The following is an 18,541-nucleotide window of genomic DNA, read 5'->3' on the forward strand; positions in this document are numbered from 1 at the left end:
TGGAAAGAGTTTCCATCTGCAAAAAAAAGAAGCCTGACCTTTAGATACCCTGAGCAGTTGCAAATTGTGGCTGTGTTCAGAAAAGCTGGCAGATTTGTGCTGATGAATTTGAGTCTAGCCGCCAAGATGATCAACTAAATAAACCATTTATCAAACATTAGGGATCTTTATCTGATTTTCTTTCGCAATGCGGCCAGGCTTTGTTTAAAAACATAGAGCTGTCAGAATGGAGGAACTGAGCGGGGTTATAGAAAAGAATAAAAGAGTGTCCCAGATACGCTCAAGCTTGTTTAGGAGGATATATGTCCCTTATTTCCCCAAGTTTGGAAAGGACAGAGATGATTTATCATTTAAGCGAGTGGCGCAAATCCTTATGCCTATTCTGTCCACTGAGGTGTTTCTTAGCACCTAGCGCAGTTCTTGGCACAAGGTAGCATGCAAATAAATAAGATGATCAGATGATTATGCAGGGGCAAGAATGAGCTCTCAATTAAAATGAGATTCTTTATTCTGTTTATAAACCCATTTTTGAGCGTGTATTTTTTTTTTTTTATCCTGCAGGAACATAAGTGATTGCTTCATTCATTCATTCATCAAATCCTCACTGAGTGCCTATGATTTATCAGGCAGGGTGGTGCAAACTGTTAAGCACTCAGCTACTAACCAAAAGGTTGCTGGTTCAAATTCCCCTAAGAGGTGCCTTGGAAGAAAGGCCTGGCTATCTGCTTCTGAAAGGTAACAGCCATGGAAAACCCTATGTTGCTCAGTTCTACTCTGACACACAGGAGGTTGCCATGAGTTGGAATTGACTCTTTTGCAACTGGTGGTTTTTATGTTTGGCTATGGGATACAGAAGTGAGACAAAGATCCCAGGTCTCTGCCTTCATGAAGAATATATTCTTCATGAAGTTTCAGTGAAAGTCAGTGGCAGAGTGATGGAAAATGCACCACGTCTCCAGGTGGAATTTGATGTCTATCATCATCGAGCTTATGGTAAGGGCAGGGCAAGCAATGGGGGCTGCAGCTGCTCTCACAACTGGGCCGTGGAGGTGGGGGAACTGGAGGGAAACCCGGTCAATGTCAGCAAAGTGAGGTGTGACTCACAGGACAAGGCAAACACAGTGGGTACAATGAAGGGGGTTCTTCTTACATCTCTGTTACATGTCAGCAGAGACAATTTGCAGAGCTGTCACCTGTGGCTGATGGGAACTGGAGCCTGGATTATCAGCAGCCGCGGGAAGTGTGACAAATGGTAACAACTCTGGCTGTATGATGACGCTTTGCTATTTGCAAAAGGAATGGAGGTTTGTACACGTCAAAAAGGTGAGAAGGACAGCCGTGCAGGGGCTATTATCACTGTCATTTCTGATTAGGAAACAGGCTCAGGGACGGAAGGCCTTGCCCTAGGTCATACTGCTGGCTGGGTGGGGGATCGGCACCCCAGGCGGCACCCCAGAGAGCAAATAACATATGAAGGCATTCAATAAATATTCTTAAAAAACTACAGAAGCTCAAGGCTGGAAAAGACCTTGTCGAAGGTTGGATAGTGTCCCCCCAAAATATATGTCCACCTGGAACCCGTGAACATGACCTTATTTGGGCAGATGTTGTCAGCTAAGATGAGGTCGTACTGGATTAGGGTAGGCCATAACCAGTTGACTAGTATCCTGATAAGGAGAGGGCAATGTGGGCATACTGAGACACAGAGACACAGAGGGAAGATAGCCACGACGAGGGAGGCAGGGACTGGGGTGATGCAGCAACAAGCCAAGGAATGCCAGGACACCAGAAGCTGGAAGAGGCAAGGCAGCATTCTCCCGTAGAGCTTCAGGGGAACATGGCTCCTTCCAGGACTGTTAGACAATAAATTTCTCTTGTTTTAAGCCACCCAGTTTGCAGGAATTTGTTACAGCAATCCTAGGAAATGAGTACAGACCTTAACGATGTAACCCTTACCTGATAACTGAATCCCTTCTGTGACATCCTGCCAAGGGCAGTCTATGTTTGAGTACATCCCATAACGGGCAACTCAGTGTCTACTCTTATAAATTACTACTACACCAGTCATGGCAATTATGATAGCTAACGTTTATTTAATAGCTACAACAATGGACTCAAACATATCAACAACGATCATGAAGATGGCACAGGACTGGGCAACATTTTGTTCTGATATACATAATGTTGCCATGAGTTGGAACTGACTCAATGTTTCTTTAGAACATGTGACCTGCTTTGTATATTTTGACACGTGTAATCCTCCCCAACAACCCTTTGAGGTGGGTGCCATATACCCATTTTATAGATGAAAAACTGAGGCACAGAGAGGTCAAGTAATTTGCCTAGGTCAAAACACTAACATACGCCGGGCCTAGGATTTTAAGTCCAGATCTGACCTCTTCAGTTCTAAGTACCCTGAAACAATGTCTTTAGAGGTGTGAATTCTCCAGTTTTTCTGACTGCTTGCAACACCTGTTTTTTTTTGTTTTGCTTTTTAAATTAAATACAGATGCCTGCATTCTACCTCTGGAGAGTAGGATTTCACTGTTATGGGTTTTTGCCAGGGGACTGTGGTTTCTAAAACACCTCAACAAACTTTGAGAGCCACTCTCCTATTTGAGGAGCTTTGGTGGTGTTTAGCTGCTAACTGTAAGGTCGGTAGTTTGAACCCACCAGCCACTCTGTGGGAGAAAGACGTGGCTGTCTGCTTCCATAAAGATTTACAGCCTTGTGTCTGGGGTCTTAAAAGCTAGTGAGCAGCCATCTAAGATGCATCAATTAGTCCCAACCCATCTGGAGCAAAGAAGAATGAAGATTACCAAAGACACAAGGAAAATATTAGCCCGAGAGACAAAAGGGGCCACATAAACCAGAGACTCCAACACCCTGAGACCAGAAGGACTAGATGGTGCCCAGCTACCACCAATGACCTCCCTCACAGGGAACACAACAGAGAGTCCCTGATGGAGCAGGAGAAAAGTTAGTTAAAAGACCAGACTTAATGGTCCGAGACTGGAAGAACCCCAGAAGACATGGCCCCCAGACTCTGTTAACCCAGAACTAAAACCATTCCCGAAGCCAACTCTTCAGAGAATAGGCTGGCCTATAAGACATAAATGATACTTATGAAGAGTGTGCTTCTCAGTCCAATTAGATACACGAGACTAAATGGACAGCTCCTGCCTGGAGGTGAGATGAGAAGGCAGAAAGGGATAGGAGCTGGTTGAATGGACACAGGAAATCCAGGGTGGAAAGGAGGAGTGTCCTGTCACATTACAGAGAGAGCAACTAGGGTCACATAAGAACATGTATATAAATTTTTGTATGAGAAACTAAGTTGAGCTGTAAACTTTCACCTGAAGCACAATTAAAAAAGAAAGAAAGAAAGAAAGAAAAAGATTTACAGCCTTGGAAACCCTATGAGGCAGTTGTACTCTGTCCTATAGGGTCACTAGGAGTTGGAATCAACTCGAAGGCAACAGTTGTGGTTCGGTTTTGTTCTATTTGATTCCACCTCTCTCCACTTGGGGGCAATACAGCGAGCCCACTCCCTCGTTGCAGTTGCTGACCCTCCTTGAACATGAAGCCCTCTGTGTCCCTCTTTTCCAGCCTCCATGTCCCCTGAAGATGCCCGTACAAAGCAGGAGCTAGTCAACGCTGCTGCCCCAGAGAACTCCTGAATCACAGGACATGCGACCCAGTTTCGGAGACGTCACAGCTATAGGTTAGAGTCTGGACACAGCAGGAGACCCAGTGACTGATACGTTTTCTCTTTTTTCTCCATGTGGTTTTCCATATAATTCTGGTCAAGGTCATGGCTCATCTGAGAAGGAACATTTCAGGGTGAACTCTCTTCTGAACCCTCTCCCCACACCAAGCAGGACCTGCCACACAATCATGGCCCATCAAATGGGAAGCCAAGTTAGCTGTGGACTACATTTGGGAGGGGGCAAGAGGTCAGCCATGTGAAGACAGTGAAAGTGGGTGAGGTGAGGTTCCTCCTGGCATTTCCCACTGCCAAGAGTGGGCAAGGCTAGGGTGTGTTTCTCCCGGCTCTGGGTGTGCGTGAGGGGTTCATGGCCATACCACCCAAAACATGCCAGGAAATGAGAGGAGAAGCGACGTGAGCTGATGTGCCCCAGCAGAGGACAGCAGACATCTCTTGTTGCCTGCCTTCCTTTGTCACACTCATCCTTCCTCTCCTCTCTCGACACATGTATGTTTTTAATTTATTGTGCTTTAAGTGAAAGTTTACAAATCAAGTCAGTCTCTCATACAAAAACTTATACACACCTTGCCATGTACTCCTAGCTGCTCTCCCCCCAATGAGACAGACACTCTTCCTCTCCACCCTGTATTCCCCATGTCCATGCAGCCAGCTCCTGTCCCCCTCTGCCTTCTCATCTCACCTCCAGACAGGAGCTGCCCACATAGTCTCGTGTGTCTACTTGATCCAAGAAGCTCACTCCTCACCGGTATCATTTTCTGTCTTATAGTCCAGTTCAATCCCTGTCTGAAGAGTTGACTTTGGGAATGGTTCCTGTCTTGGGCTAACAGAGGGTCTGGGGACCATGACCTCCAGGGTTCCTCTAGTCTCAGTCAGACCATTAAGTCTGGTCGTTTTATGAGAATTTGAGGTCTGCATCCCACTGTTCTCCTGCTCCTTCAGGGCTTCTCTGCTGTGTTCCATCAGGGCAGTCATCAGTGGTAGCCAGGCATCATCTAGTTCTTCCATTGACTTGTATTTTTTGAGCTCCTCTCCTATGCTAAGGACTGGGTACACGTCAGGGAACAAGCTGGACATAATCCCTTTCTTTATGAACCTTGGGGTGGGGAAAAGGGCAGATGAGATGAGGGTACCGGCCTCAGTTGGCCCCAACCTGAGCCAACCCACTGAATACGGGTAGGGGAAGACAAGGCGACAACCAAGATGGTCACATACTAAAGGTCATTTCCCTGCTGGAATACTGTACCTGGTTATCCTCGCTGACATGCTTTTATTACAAAGTAAACATGGGAAAGGCAAGGAAGGTTAATACTCAGGCTGAAGGAAAAAACACAGCACCTGCCACCTCTTCCCCAAACGCCTTATGTCCTCCCTGGCTCTCCCTTGGGGTGAGCACCTCCTGCTGGTTCTCCTTGGGGAATGCACTCATAAAGGAAAGAAAATCGAAAATCAATATGAACAAGGTCCATCCTCTGGACTGAGCTCCGGCTGTGGCGGACGCCGGAGCCCCACTTCTGACAAACCAGGGGACACCTACCGACTTCAGCTGGGGGCTAGTGGGGGCTGGAGGAAAGCGTCAGTACAGGCTCAGCAGCCACTGTTCTGGAAGGGTCCCAGACCTATCTGTTCACCCACCCGATATTCAGCACTCAAAAACACTACTGGAGATGCTGTTAGTGAAGACAGAGTGAGCACATTTAAAATTGATTTGAATCATATCACAATTTACAGGGACTCAAACTAAATACTTTTCTTGAAAATGAATGTTTTATGACTCTATATTAAATGTTCTGCCCAGCTGACTCAGAAGGAGACTTTTAAATTCATATCTGATGCTTCTACAGACATAAACTGCACCTGCAAAATGTATGTAAAGCATTGTGAAATTTTTTGTGTGTACAAGTAGGTTCACAAATATCATGTCATACTGTAGATAACACTCTTCACCCTGATTTTTAAAAAAATTCTTAATAATATATCTTGAAGTTTCTCCCATAGGAGAACACATTAGATCTACAACCTTTTTTTTAAAGTACTGAAAAATATTTCCTAGTGTGGTTGAGGAAACCCTGCTGGCGTAGTGGTTAAGTGCTATTGGTGTTAACCAAAGGGTCGGCAGTTCGAATCCGCCAGGCGCTCCTTGGAAACTCTATGGGGCAGTTCTGCTCTGTCCTATAGGGTCGCTGTGAGTTGGAATCAACTCGATGGCACAGGGTTTGGTTTTTTTTTTTTTAGTGTGGTTGAGGCTCCTGTTTTAGCAGTCCCCTCAGTGGTGGGCAGTGAGAATCAGGATGCCTTCTCAGAAGTTCTGCATAAATAAAAAATAACTCCACAATCCTGCTGAAGGAACCCTTTGTAGCCAGGTGAATCGTACAAAATGGTGCCGACCCTCAGAGAGATGAAAAACATTTCCAACTGTGGGAAACAGCAACGAGAGATCTGATAAGCAAGTTCTGTGCCTTTAAAGACAAGTAACTTGGAGTCACGTTTTGCCCCTTCAGCAAACATGCCGAAGAGAAGCTTACCACAGCATGAGGAAACAGACAAGGCTTCGCCTAAACTCAGGGATGTTTCCACCCCTCCGATCACGCCAATGTTGCCTGGGTCAGCACTGAACTCTGCAAACCCCCGCAGAAAAGCCACGCTGCTCATTCATTTCCATTGATTATTCAATTTTGGTAAAATTGCGTTTATCTTTTCTGAGGGCTGTTTATGTGTGGTGGCTAGAAATGCTTAATTCAGTTCCCAGACTCATATACTTAGGACAGTTCAGCAACAGCCCAAAGGAAAATGTCATGAACTTGAAACACATTTGACCCCCAAACAAACTGAAAATATAAATGATCTAGTATGTTACTACTTTGGTTTGTAAATAGAAACTTATGTAACATTTTCTATTAGTAAAAACAGACACATATATAGAGAAATTAAGGCATTTCATCTTTCCCCTGTAAGAACCTGCAAATGCTTTTCCGGAGGATTAGGGGTTACAGAAAGCTGGTGCGTGTGTGTGCGCACAGATGTGCCAGGTGGGGAGCAAAGAGAGCTGGAAAGCCATTACTTGCCTCCAAAGCAAAAGATAATATGGCAGCCATAAACACGGAGTGTTGAGAGGAGAATGGGAGACAAAAACGCAGGAACTAGATTCAATACTTTTCCTTTCTACTTTTCTATTTTTAACTAGAAACAATTAAATTTTCCAAGTGACAATTACAGTTGCAATACAAATTTCATTCTCTCTTTCCCTTGTGATAATTTCTCATTTCTAGCTACTGCCTCCCTTTTCAAGTGAAAATCTTCGTGCCATTTCCAACTCATTCTTGCCTTTATCCTCTATGCCAACCAACCCATAATTTAGATTTTTAGGAGAGCCAGAAACTGTGCCAGGTAGTGGGAATACAACACATGTATCATCATTCCCTGTTCTCAAGAAATTTACAGTCTAGAACAACACTGCCAGATAGAACTTTCCATGATGATGGTAACGTGCTGTGTCTGAGCTGCCCAACACAACATGTGGTTACCAAGCACTAAACATGTGGTCAGTGAGACCAAGGAACTGATTTTTAAATCCTGCTTTCCTTCCCGCCCACCCTCCCCCCGTCTTTCTGGCAGAAAGATGGGAGAAGAGCAGTAGAAACTAGAATCATAAGGGCCTAAAGTGAGGAAACAGAGGGATCAAGTTGAATGAATACAAGTAACTTCAAATGATATGGCCTTTTGCGGTCTGTGCTTTTTTGGTTCACATACTATCTCATTTCTCTTTATAGCTTTCCCACCCAACCATCTGCAAATAGCTCATTTCCAGCTTTACAATAGAAAGTGCCCGTTGATTCAGGACCCGAGGCTTCCTTGTGTGGGAGCCACATTCTATTCCTAGGAAAGAGAAAACGTATTCCTTTCAGCTCACCTCCCGGTCCAGCAGCGCAGGTGACACGACGGTGACAATGTCTCCTTTCTCAGGATCGATGTAGAACATGTTGGGTGATGGCTTGTCAGGTGTCTGCTGACGGATATTATACCGCAGGAGGGCATTGTCAGTGGCGGGATCGTCTGCATCAAAGGCTGTCACTCGCATCACCGTGGTCCCTAAGGGGGCAGGACAGAAGGGCAGGAGATGGTTACCAGTCACCGTGGGTGACACCGACACTCAGGACCCCTCCCCTACTGAGCAGGGGCAGTGGAGTAACGTGTCACTTTCCAAATGAAAACGGGACAGTGTTTCCCTGGCTCCACTATGTTTTAGCTTTTCTCCTGCCATTCCATTACATTAAAAGACCTGAGATAAAGAAAAAGAACCTTCGCTGCTCAGCAGAGTGACAGCTTAATTTGTCCTTGTGCTGATACACTGATTTTCATGGGCTTTCATTCCAGGGTGGATTGGCTTTGTGGCTGTGGCTGTCTTCATTTTAACAGTGTTTACTGGATGCCTACTATGTGTGGGCTCCTGGGCCAGGATGGGGAAAGGCACATTCCTGCTGTCTGGGAGCTCAAATGTAAGTAGGACAGATGGATGTATATACCTATGTATGTATACCCAAAGACCATATAACATCAAAAACGCAAGCAACAAAAGACAAACTAGATAAAATGAACTTCAGCAAAATGAAAAACTTTTGTGTATCAAAGGGCTTTATCAAGAGAGTTAAGATACAACCTACAAAATGGGAGGAGAGATCCAGTAACCATATAACTGATAAGGGTTTACTATTCATAATATATAAAGAACTGCTACAACTCCACAGCAAAAAGACAAAAAGCCCAATTTAAAAATGGGCAAAGGACTTGAATAGACATTTCTCCAAACCTGATATATAAATACCCAATAAGCACATGAAAAGATGCTCAGCATCATTAGTCACTAGAAAAATGCAAATGAAAACCACAATGAGATACCACTTCACCCCCACCAGGATAGCTATTACCAGAAAAACAAAAAAATGACAAGCATTGCAAGAACGTAGAGAAATTAGAATGCTAGTCCGTTGCTGGTAGGAATAAAAAATGGTGCAGGTGCTGTGGAAAAGAGTTTCATGGCTCCTCAAAAAGTTAAACACTTAGTTACCATATGACCCAGGGTTTCCACTCCTAAATATATACCCAAAAGAATTGGAAGCAGGGACTCAAGTAGATATATGTATACCAATGTTCACTGCCATTGTTCATAATAAACAAAAAGTGGAAGCAAACCACGTGTCTATCAACAGATGAACTGATAAACAAAATGTTGTATAATTATACAATGGAATATTACTCAGCCATGAAGACAATGTTCTCATACATGGTACAACATGGATGAACTTTGAAAACAGTATGCTGAGTGAAATGTCAGCCACAAGAAGACGAATATTGTACAGTCCAACTTATATGAAATATCGAGAATAGCAAAACACAAAAAAGTTTGTTAGTGCTTACCAAGGGCTTGGGAGAGGGGGAAGTAGAGAGTTATTGCTTAAGGGGTACTGAGTTTCTATTCGGGTTGATGAAAAACTTTTGGAAATGGATAGTGGTGATGTTTGCACAACAAGGTGAATATAATTAATGTCACTTAAGTGTACACTTAAAAATGGTTAAAATGGCAAATGTGTCATCGATGTATGTATTTTATGAAAATAGAATTAAAAAAAAGAACCCATTCTTGACAACTAGTGTGGCTGTCGTAATGAGCTCATAATGACCTGAGCCAACCATAATTTTTCATCACAGCTTACTCTTCTATGAAATAGAGCCCCACTTTCTGCTTCTGACCCCTTCTGAACTCACAAAATGTGACCTGCATGGTAACAGATCACCACAATAGAAATCAGATTATCAGTCATTAAGCCTGATTGGTCAGATAAATAAGAGGGATGTAATCACCATAGAGTTGGATCAATTCAATAAGTACTCTCAATTAATTTTACCAATGTTGCCATTAAGCCAAATACTCAAGACATCTTTTCTTTTTTTACCTTGTTGCAGGGCCTTGTAAACTATCACAGAGTATGATTCAGGGTCTGGTGTAAGAATAGAATATTCGTGGACCGTGTAGTTCCATTACCTTGTCCCATGTCTTGGGAAGATATCACCATTCAACATGGTACTCTTTTTCCTGTTGAGCCATACTATGGAGTCAGGGCTCCTTTTCAACCCAGAGGTTCAGGTGGTCACTTCTCATCCACTGGAGCTGGTGTGAAATGTGACACGTATATGCCTTCCTCATCTAGGAAATCAGAGGCAACTTTCAAGCTGACGATCTCACCCAGGGATGGGCTAAGTGAGCTCCATGTGGCCAGAGACTTAGAGAGACACCCTGACTCCATCATTTCCATATCAAACAGCCTCAGGGTAAGTGTACGGGACCCAGTGCCTAAAACTTAGTTGGTGTTTGACTGATTGAATACGTGCCCTGTATAATTCACCTTCCATCGATGTCGTAAGGGTCCTGGGTGGCACAAACGGTTTGCTCTCGGGAGTAAGCAAGAGGTTGATGGTTTGAATGCACCCAGTGACACCCCGGAAGAAAGGCCTGGTGATCTGCTTCTGTAAAGATTATAGCCAAGAAACTGCTATGAAGCTTAGTTCTACACATGGGGTCACAATGAATAAGAATCAACTCAATGGCAACAGGCTTTTGGTTTGGTTTGGTTTAATTGATGTCCTAGACGAACAAGGAAAAGAAAGTAAAAAAAATTAAGCATGGCTTGTGACTGCCATACGTACTGAAATGATTAGAGAAAGGAAAAACAAGCAAACAAACAAACAAAAATCCTCTCGAGCTGATAAATTTCCAGTTTTCACCAGTAAATTCATTGAGAGTTATCTCTTTTGTTTCTGTAGATTGAATAGTATAATGTAGCAACAGAATATCATGGAACATTCTCAAGGTTACACAGAATAGCTTCTTGTACAATTGTTAGGGATCAAGTGAACTGGGTATGAAGCCTCCCTTTGTCTTAACCCAGATGTTTATAACCGGATTTACTTCCGAAGGCCACCTCAATGGTGACTGAAGAGTGTTGAAGTCAAGTAAATGTATTTACACACTCAAGAACATGAACTTTGGAGTAACGTGCCTGGGTTCAAGTCTTTAGTAACTACAGAGCCTTGAGCAAGTTACTGGACCTTCTCCAAGTCTCAGTTTGCTCATTTGCAACATGGGGGTATTAATAAACTTTCCTTTCTATTGACGGTGATGATTTAATTGGACAATATATTTAAAGAACTCGGCACAATGCCTGGAACATCAGCGTCGAGAGAAAGATGTCATGAATACCATCAAATCTTGCCCCCAGGTTCTGAGCCAATCATGGCAGCATAGACAATATCCTCAGACAAAGTATCTTAGAATTCAGTTTCCTGAAGAACCTGGCATCTGGTATGGGTGGATGAATCCCTGTGCTCATCCTTGCCTCACCCTCTCCCTTCCACGTTTTCCATGGTTATTGTTTACAGATTTGAGTTTCTACTATGGAGACCACAACTGTACACCACACACACACACACACACACACACACACATACACTATAATCTACACTGCTTCTCCGTGTGGTGCTCTAGTTTCCCTCTAAGAATAAAGCTCTATCCTGAATTCTAGTTCATCTATTGGTCCCAATACCCCACTTAGCTCTTTCTGGCCACTTCCCTGGGGCTGGATCACAGCTCTCATACTCTCAGATACTGAAAAGGATTCTGCAACAGCCAGATAAACCCACAATTTCCTAAATTGTATTGAAGGAACTCTGGTTCCAGAGGCTCAGAAGAAAACCACATTTGGGAAATATGCATTTAAGAAGGCTTCCCTGGAGAACTCCTCAGCACCTTTAATGAGAAACGCATATGGTCAGTCTCCAGGAGAGAGCAGGATCTACAGAGTTTCTCAAACTTCTTTGCTGATGGAATCTCATTATTTAAAGGACGTCTGTACACTATGGGCTACATGATCCTAAATTTTGAACTCTTGGTGCATACAAACTGTGTTTTGTTTATCTTTGTCAGCTCAGTACCTGACACACAGTAGGTGGTCCTCAATCAAGGTGCTTTGAGCTGACTTGCATTCTTGAAATCCACTGTAGCTCAGCCTCATTCCACACTGACCAGAACTCATCAGCAACCTTCCTACGTAGAAGAGTAGACAACAGTGTCTTTACACTTTTCTCAAGCAGGCATGCTTCGCTATGACCTCTGAACTCCTTGTTTGGTGCCCCTTGGAGGTCCTTGTTGGAACTGGACTCGGCAGTAATATAGCAACCCCAAGCCCAGTACAGCTGCTCCAATTACTCGTGGTGGTGCCTGTGCCCCATGCCTTGTTGTCTTACTTTCTTAGTGCTGCTATAACAGACATGTCACATATCAGTCCCTGGAGAAGGACATCATACTTGGCAGAGTACAGGGTCAGCGGAAAAGAGGAAGACCCTCAATGAAGTGGACTGACACAGTGGCTGCAACAATGAGCTCAAGCATGACGACAATTGTTTAAGGATGGCGCAGGACGGGGCAGTGTTTCGTTCTGTTGTGTGTGGGGTCGCTATGAGTCGGAACCGACTCAACGGCACCTAACAACAACACTGATATGGCCTCATTAACATAACAAAGAAAAACCTATTTCCAAATGGGATTCTATCCACAAGTATAGAGGTTTGGATTTACAAAACTTATTTCGGGGCAAGGGACAGCAATTCAATCTGTAACACTTGCCCAAGCCCACATCCCAGGCTCTAAGAAGGACTCATTCGTATCCAGCAGCCTACGTGGCTCCCATCCATGTTTGTCTCGGGCCTCTGCCTGTACCCTGAGAGCAGAGAAATGATAGTTACATGATAGGCACGCTTGTTCATCCTCACAGTACATTTCTATCTTCTCCCCCACCACAATATTCTCCCGAGTGTCAAAATAAACAATAATCACCCTGTCACTCTCAGAGCCAGATAAACTAGCAGCAGCCCCTTAAAGCAAAATAAAAGAATTACAGGTTGCTGTTTGAAAGCCTTAGTCGGGCAGTCATCTTCTTTTGTGGAAAGATAAGGTCATCAACCTGACAGCCTGCTAAACAATTAAGCTTCTTTTGTTGGGGTCTGGTGTAGTGACCTTGAAAGGAAGCCTTTGAAGTTTTGCTTTTCTATGGCTTCAACGCAACCGCACTCTTGAGAAGTAGGGAGCAAATCTGACGGTGAGGGGTTCTTTCATCAGTGATGAGGTCACCAAGCTTCAAGAAGGGTTCTCAGAAGATGGCTCACTTTGCTCCATGGGCGACAAGATTATTCTGTTCTTGAGATCTCGTCAATGCCATCCCAAAACTTTTCCTTCGCATGATCAAAGATGTCAGGCTCCATTATTTTTAGTCCTACTCACATCGGTAAATAATACATTTAGACACTGATGTTCCGGCATATATTTGGTGCTAGTTCTCTAGTAACATAGGTAGGGCCCCTGTGAGCCTGGTGGTACAGTGGTTAAGTGCTTGGCTGCTAACTGAAAGGTCGGTGGTTTGAACCCACCAGCCACTCTGTGAGAGAAAGATGTGGTGTCTGCTTCCACAAAGATTACAGCCTTGGGAACCCTGTGAGGCAGTTCTACTCTGTCCTACAAGGTTGCTGTGAGTCAGAATTGACTCCATGGCAATGAGTCTGGCATTTTTTGGTTTTCTGCTTCCCAGGGAGACACATAATACAAAACCAAGTATGAGTAGAGACAGCACACACCACCAACAGAGCTCCTTTGATAGGGACAAAATGGTATACTCACAAAACACTGAACTTGTGATAGGAGGCACAGTGTGCCAACTCCACCCAAACAATGACTTCTAAGACTGAATTTGACTAAGAGACTTACTTCAAAGGTTGCTAAGGAAGACAATGGACGTGTGGATGCTGCACTGCACAACTTATTACTTATGTGTTTACCCCCTGTATCAGAAGAAAGCCCCTTAGACTTCCTGCACCTCAGCTTGTTCAGCAAGGTGAGAGAGAAGCGGAAGAAGCTGCTGTTTTTGATTCTAGCATCTTGGGGTATGTCTAGTTGGAATGGTGCAAATGTGTAACTAAACTTCCCTTGAGGATTCCTCTAGCTGAGGAGTACCAGGCCTCCTGGTTCTCAATGTCCATTCTGAGCATTTTTAGATGTAAGCTGACCAACCATCCCAGTTTGCCTAGGACTGAGGGGATTCTGGGATGTGGGACTTATCAGAATAATCTGGTCACTCTACAGACCACATTTCACTTTCAGATATAGACATACTTCATAGCCATGAACTGCACAAGTGAGAATGGTTGTAAATGTAACTTTGGGGCAAAATCCCTAGCCATGGGTGGCATGGAGGATGGCTCCCGCATCAGTGGAGACATGGGCCATAGCCACCCATTCAACTGGCCATAGTCACACCAATTTGGAATTGCTTTCTAACCAAGCATGCCAGTTCTCTCCTAGCAATCTTTAATAGCAAAAAGAGAGACCACAGTGTGCAAACTCAAAACAGAACCGTGCTAGTGGTGTGGTGAAGGGCACAGGCTGTCTAGAATTAAATTCTGACCTCACCATTTACCATCTGGGTGTCTTTGGGCAAATCCCTTTACCCCAGTAAACCTTAACTTCTCCATTTACAAAAATAGTACCTCTCTCATGGGTTGTGGGGATTGAGTGAACTAATGCAGTACCTCTCACTTTTTCTACATCATCACCCCATCATGGAGACTTTTAGACAATTTTTTCTACTTACCTCCTTTCCTCACAATGAAATGTTAACACAACAGATATAAACCAACACCAAACCAGTTGCCATTAAGTCAATTCTGAGTTGCGGCAACCCCATGAGTGTCAGAGTAGAATTTTGCTCCATAGGGTTTTTACAGTGGCTGAATTTTCAGATGTAGATTGCCAGGCCTTTCTTCCGAGGTGTCTTTAGGTGGACTTGAACCTCCAACCTTTTGTTTAGCAGCCAAGCATAGTAACTGTTTGCACCACCCTGAGACTCCTCACAGAGATAGTATATGTATTATGCACTATGATCCTTTGGAGGGCCACGAACCACTACAATATCTAATATATTGTCACCTCCTCAAGAACCATTTTTCACCCCCTTGAGGATGATATAACTCCCACGGAGAATGCATCAGTGAATGAGTATAAAATCCAATGCCTGGAGATGAAAAGCACTCAAGAGATGTAAACTTTTACTGTTATCTTTACTGACCACCACTACTTAGAAATCAGTTCTGGGGGAACCCATTGATGTATGCAATAATGACATGCAAAACACCTTGTGGGGCCCAACCACTTAGAGTTCAGCTCACGCTAACCCTGGGTCTCACATTCAGAATCTGCAGGAAGAGGAATTAATTAAGACCTCAGAAGAAAACAGCTTTTCTTTCCCTATAAGGAGCCTAGAAACTTCTGTTGCGTGCCTGCATACATGGACCCCCCTTCCCTGGTCTTGTCAGTAGTTCTGTGTGTACAGGAATTAATAGAGAAGTTGTTAAATAATTAGTTGGCAAAATATAATCAACCAACCTGATGGGTACCCAGAGGCAGCCCCACGTGGTGCTATGCTTGCATTCCTGAAAAGTCACCCAAGCACTGGATTGTAAATAATGTCTTATTTTCCCGATGACCTACATTAGTATTTCAGGCCTGCTTTATCTTCATTTGAGGGGACGCTCAATTGGAAGCCGCAGCTCAGAATTTAGCTTTAACTTTCTGTTGGCAGGTGGGGTAGGAGGAGCAGGCCTGCTTTCTGCCCTGGACAGGGAGACTATTAGAGGAAGCCATGCCCTGACCCCCCCCCGAAGGCAGGAAGAGAGAGCTGCAGAATGGCAGAGAGCAAAATCCGACTTTGACTTTGGCAAGGAGGAAAGGGAAAAACCAGGCTTAGCTCTAAGGCAAAGCTTGGGAGATGGAGTTTTGCCACTATTCCTTCCTTTTTGGGGCCCTGCTCCCTGTCCCCCAATTTTTCCAGGATTGCCATTCACCAGCACAAGGGCCCCTCCTCCATTTTTTTCTATGGTGGTCAGACTGTGTCTTATACCCAGAAAATTCTTAATAATGTGAGTTTTAATGAAGATGTCAATGACCTTTAACTTTTTCTCTGACAGCAACCAGACTCATTGGCCCTGAGGGTATGAGTCATGAGACCTGGACCAGGGGTGACAAGCTCAAATGCTGACCCAAGGCCCATACAGGTAACCAACAGGAGCAAAGTGATTTTCAGACAACTGGGAGTGGTGGGGACTGTGGCAAGCTGGACAGTATATGTAAAATTGCCTTTCCACTCAACCTTATTGTGACATTTTTGAAATACAAGTCGGGAGTGGCCAGGATTTTGGATTTTCCAAGAGAAAAGGGAGCTCTGGATTTTTGTATCAACTGTCAAAATGTTTAAACGTGGAGACTAGTTCAAATTTAAAGAATATCACTGAGTGGGACAATACTGGGAAGGTCAAATGAAAACAGGTCTATGAGACTTTTTTCAACCTCTGATGTGGACTCTTCTAGCAGAGTCAATTCTTTCTCCTTGAGACATGAACTAAATGTTAACGTGTTCCCTGGCAATACATTACAACTTAAAAAATGGCACATTCACTATAGACAGCTTGCCCTTCTTCCTTCTGCCTCCCTCTTTGGAACAGGAAATTCCTCATCTGTCCAAGAAGGATCCAGCTTAGATAGATGCCATTTTCTCTCAAGTCTCTCCAAAGCCTGGCTTGTAGGTCCTCCCCATTGGATACACCCTAGGACTTGGCTGATACCTATATACAACACTTTCCCAAGTGATGCCCTAGTTCCTGTTCCTTCCCACCACCCCACTGGACTATAAGCATCTTGAGGACACACTCAGTATCTCGTACTCTTATGTGGTCCCAGGGCCCAGCAAAGTGGTAACTCTAGAGAACAGTGACATAGAATATGGGAAGCCCATTTCATGCATTAACTTATTTGCTCCTGTGCTAACCCCAGGAGGTATACAACGTTGTAAGTCCATTCTACAAATGAGGCAAGGGAAACTTTGGAGAGTAAAGTCACTGTTCACAAGGCCACATAGTTAGTCGCCACTTGAGCCAGGATTTGAATACTGCTTTTTGCCAAAAGGACTGTGAGTGGCCTGCCCAATACCCATTCTTCCTTTCTTTAGGAACATAATAACTCTGATTATACCTGGCTGCATTGCCAACTAGCTGAGATCCTAGATGCCCTGGCTCCTCTGGCAGTTACCGTGGCCATGGCCTAAGCTTTGAAAAATGAGATATAATTGTATCACGTGAGACTCGTGGGAAAGTTCCTTAAAGGAACTGACTTAACCAATCAGATGGTGTGCACTTTTCTAACACCCCTTTTCCTGACTTCCTGCCTGTCTGGAATACAGATGTGATGACTACAGCTTCAGCAGCCATCTTGGACGAAGAGGTTGCCCTTCAAATGGGAGCCACATGATGGGAAGGCAGAACAGAAAAACAGAAGGAGTCTCTGATGACTATGGAGCTTAAGAGAAGCCTGGACTGCCTCCTTCCAGCTTCTTTTATGTGAGCAAGAAATAAATGAGAGAAAAGTATAAGCCCATTTTGTTTGAGTCATTGCTGTTCTGTTTTTTCTGTTACATGTGACCATATCTAATTTTATCTGATAAAGGTATGAAGTAAAGATTGAAGAAAATAAACAAGTGAATTACATAAAATACCTATATTATCCTAGAAAGTAAATTTTGTGGCTTTGGACTACAGCCAGATGACACTAACTTAGATAAATGCTGAAACACTCAGTCAATTATTCTTTAAATATGCTCAAAGAGAAAAATTGGTTTCTACTCATCTAAAATGCTCTGTATCCAAAGACTATATATCAGGAGGCGTGATGAGATTATTACATCAATGGCCCTGAGTGAACCACTTTTTCATGTATCTCTACTTTTATACAGTCCTTTCCCACACTGACTCTGGCCTTGGCTATGAGCTCTGTGAACGCAACATTACACAGACAGAGCTTGGAAAGTCCTTGTTCATGGGACTTGTTCTCCTGGAACCCAGCCACCATGTAAAGATGCCTGGTTTCTCCTGCTAGAGAGGTCGCATGTCTGAGAACCAGTGTGCCCTGGCTGACACCCTGACTAACCATCAGACATGTACACTGAGGCCTAACTAACCATCAGACATGTACACTGAGATCATTGTAGATGATCTAACTCCAGCTGAGCCTCCAGATAATGGCAGCCACACGAGTAACCTCAGGCAAGACAAGCAAAAATCTGCTCCGCTGAGCCCAGCCCTACTTGCAGAATCAGGAGTAAATAAATGGCTTTGGTGTGGCTTATTATACAGCAATAGATAACTGATAAAGAAGCTTAAGTAGGTTAATCTTCACATACCAGCTAGAAAATACTGTGCAATATTAAAAACAACATAGTTTATTCTTAATGTGGAACTCTCCATTTTAAATAGCTGAATAGCATGACAGATCCAGGGACTGGGCCACAATCAAATGGGCAGGTTCAGGAAAAAATTTGATTAAAAAAAAAAAAATCCACTTTTTAATGTTAGGCTTTTGATGCCACTAACGACGTCACTGCTGAGGCACTGCAATACAGTGTTCGTTGAGCATTTCAGTCTCCTAACGAGTTTTTTTTTTTTTTTTTTTACTTTTTGAACAACACTGAATTAAACTGGTAAAAACTATGTAATCCTGATTCAGGTTTGAGTTTATTAGCCCAAATCAAGCCCAGTACCATTGAGTCAATTCTGACTCACAGCGACCCTATAGGATAGAGTAGAACTGCCCAACAGTTTCCAAGAAGCTCCTGGCGGATTCGAACTGCCGACACTTTGGTAAGCAGTTATAGAACTTAACCACTA

At 43.7% G+C, this 18,541-nt stretch overlaps 1 protein-coding gene across 2 annotated transcripts in view; it reads right to left on the reverse strand.

Annotated features, from left to right (window-relative positions):
* Window positions 1-18,541, reverse strand: part of CDH13 (cadherin 13) — a 1,235,721-nt gene that overhangs the window by 296,508 nt on the left and 920,672 nt on the right. For both annotated transcript variants that reach the window (XM_023558128.2, XM_023558126.2), the window contains exon 7: window positions 7,638-7,816. In XM_023558128.2, the coding sequence (XP_023413896.2) occupies window positions 7,638-7,816 (179 nt within the window). The remainder of the gene's footprint in view (window positions 1-7,637; window positions 7,817-18,541) is intronic.

The sequence above is a fragment of the Loxodonta africana genome, chromosome 21 (genome assembly GCF_030014295.1).
Source record: "Loxodonta africana isolate mLoxAfr1 chromosome 21, mLoxAfr1.hap2, whole genome shotgun sequence".
Taxonomy (NCBI): Eukaryota; Metazoa; Chordata; class Mammalia; order Proboscidea; family Elephantidae; genus Loxodonta; species Loxodonta africana.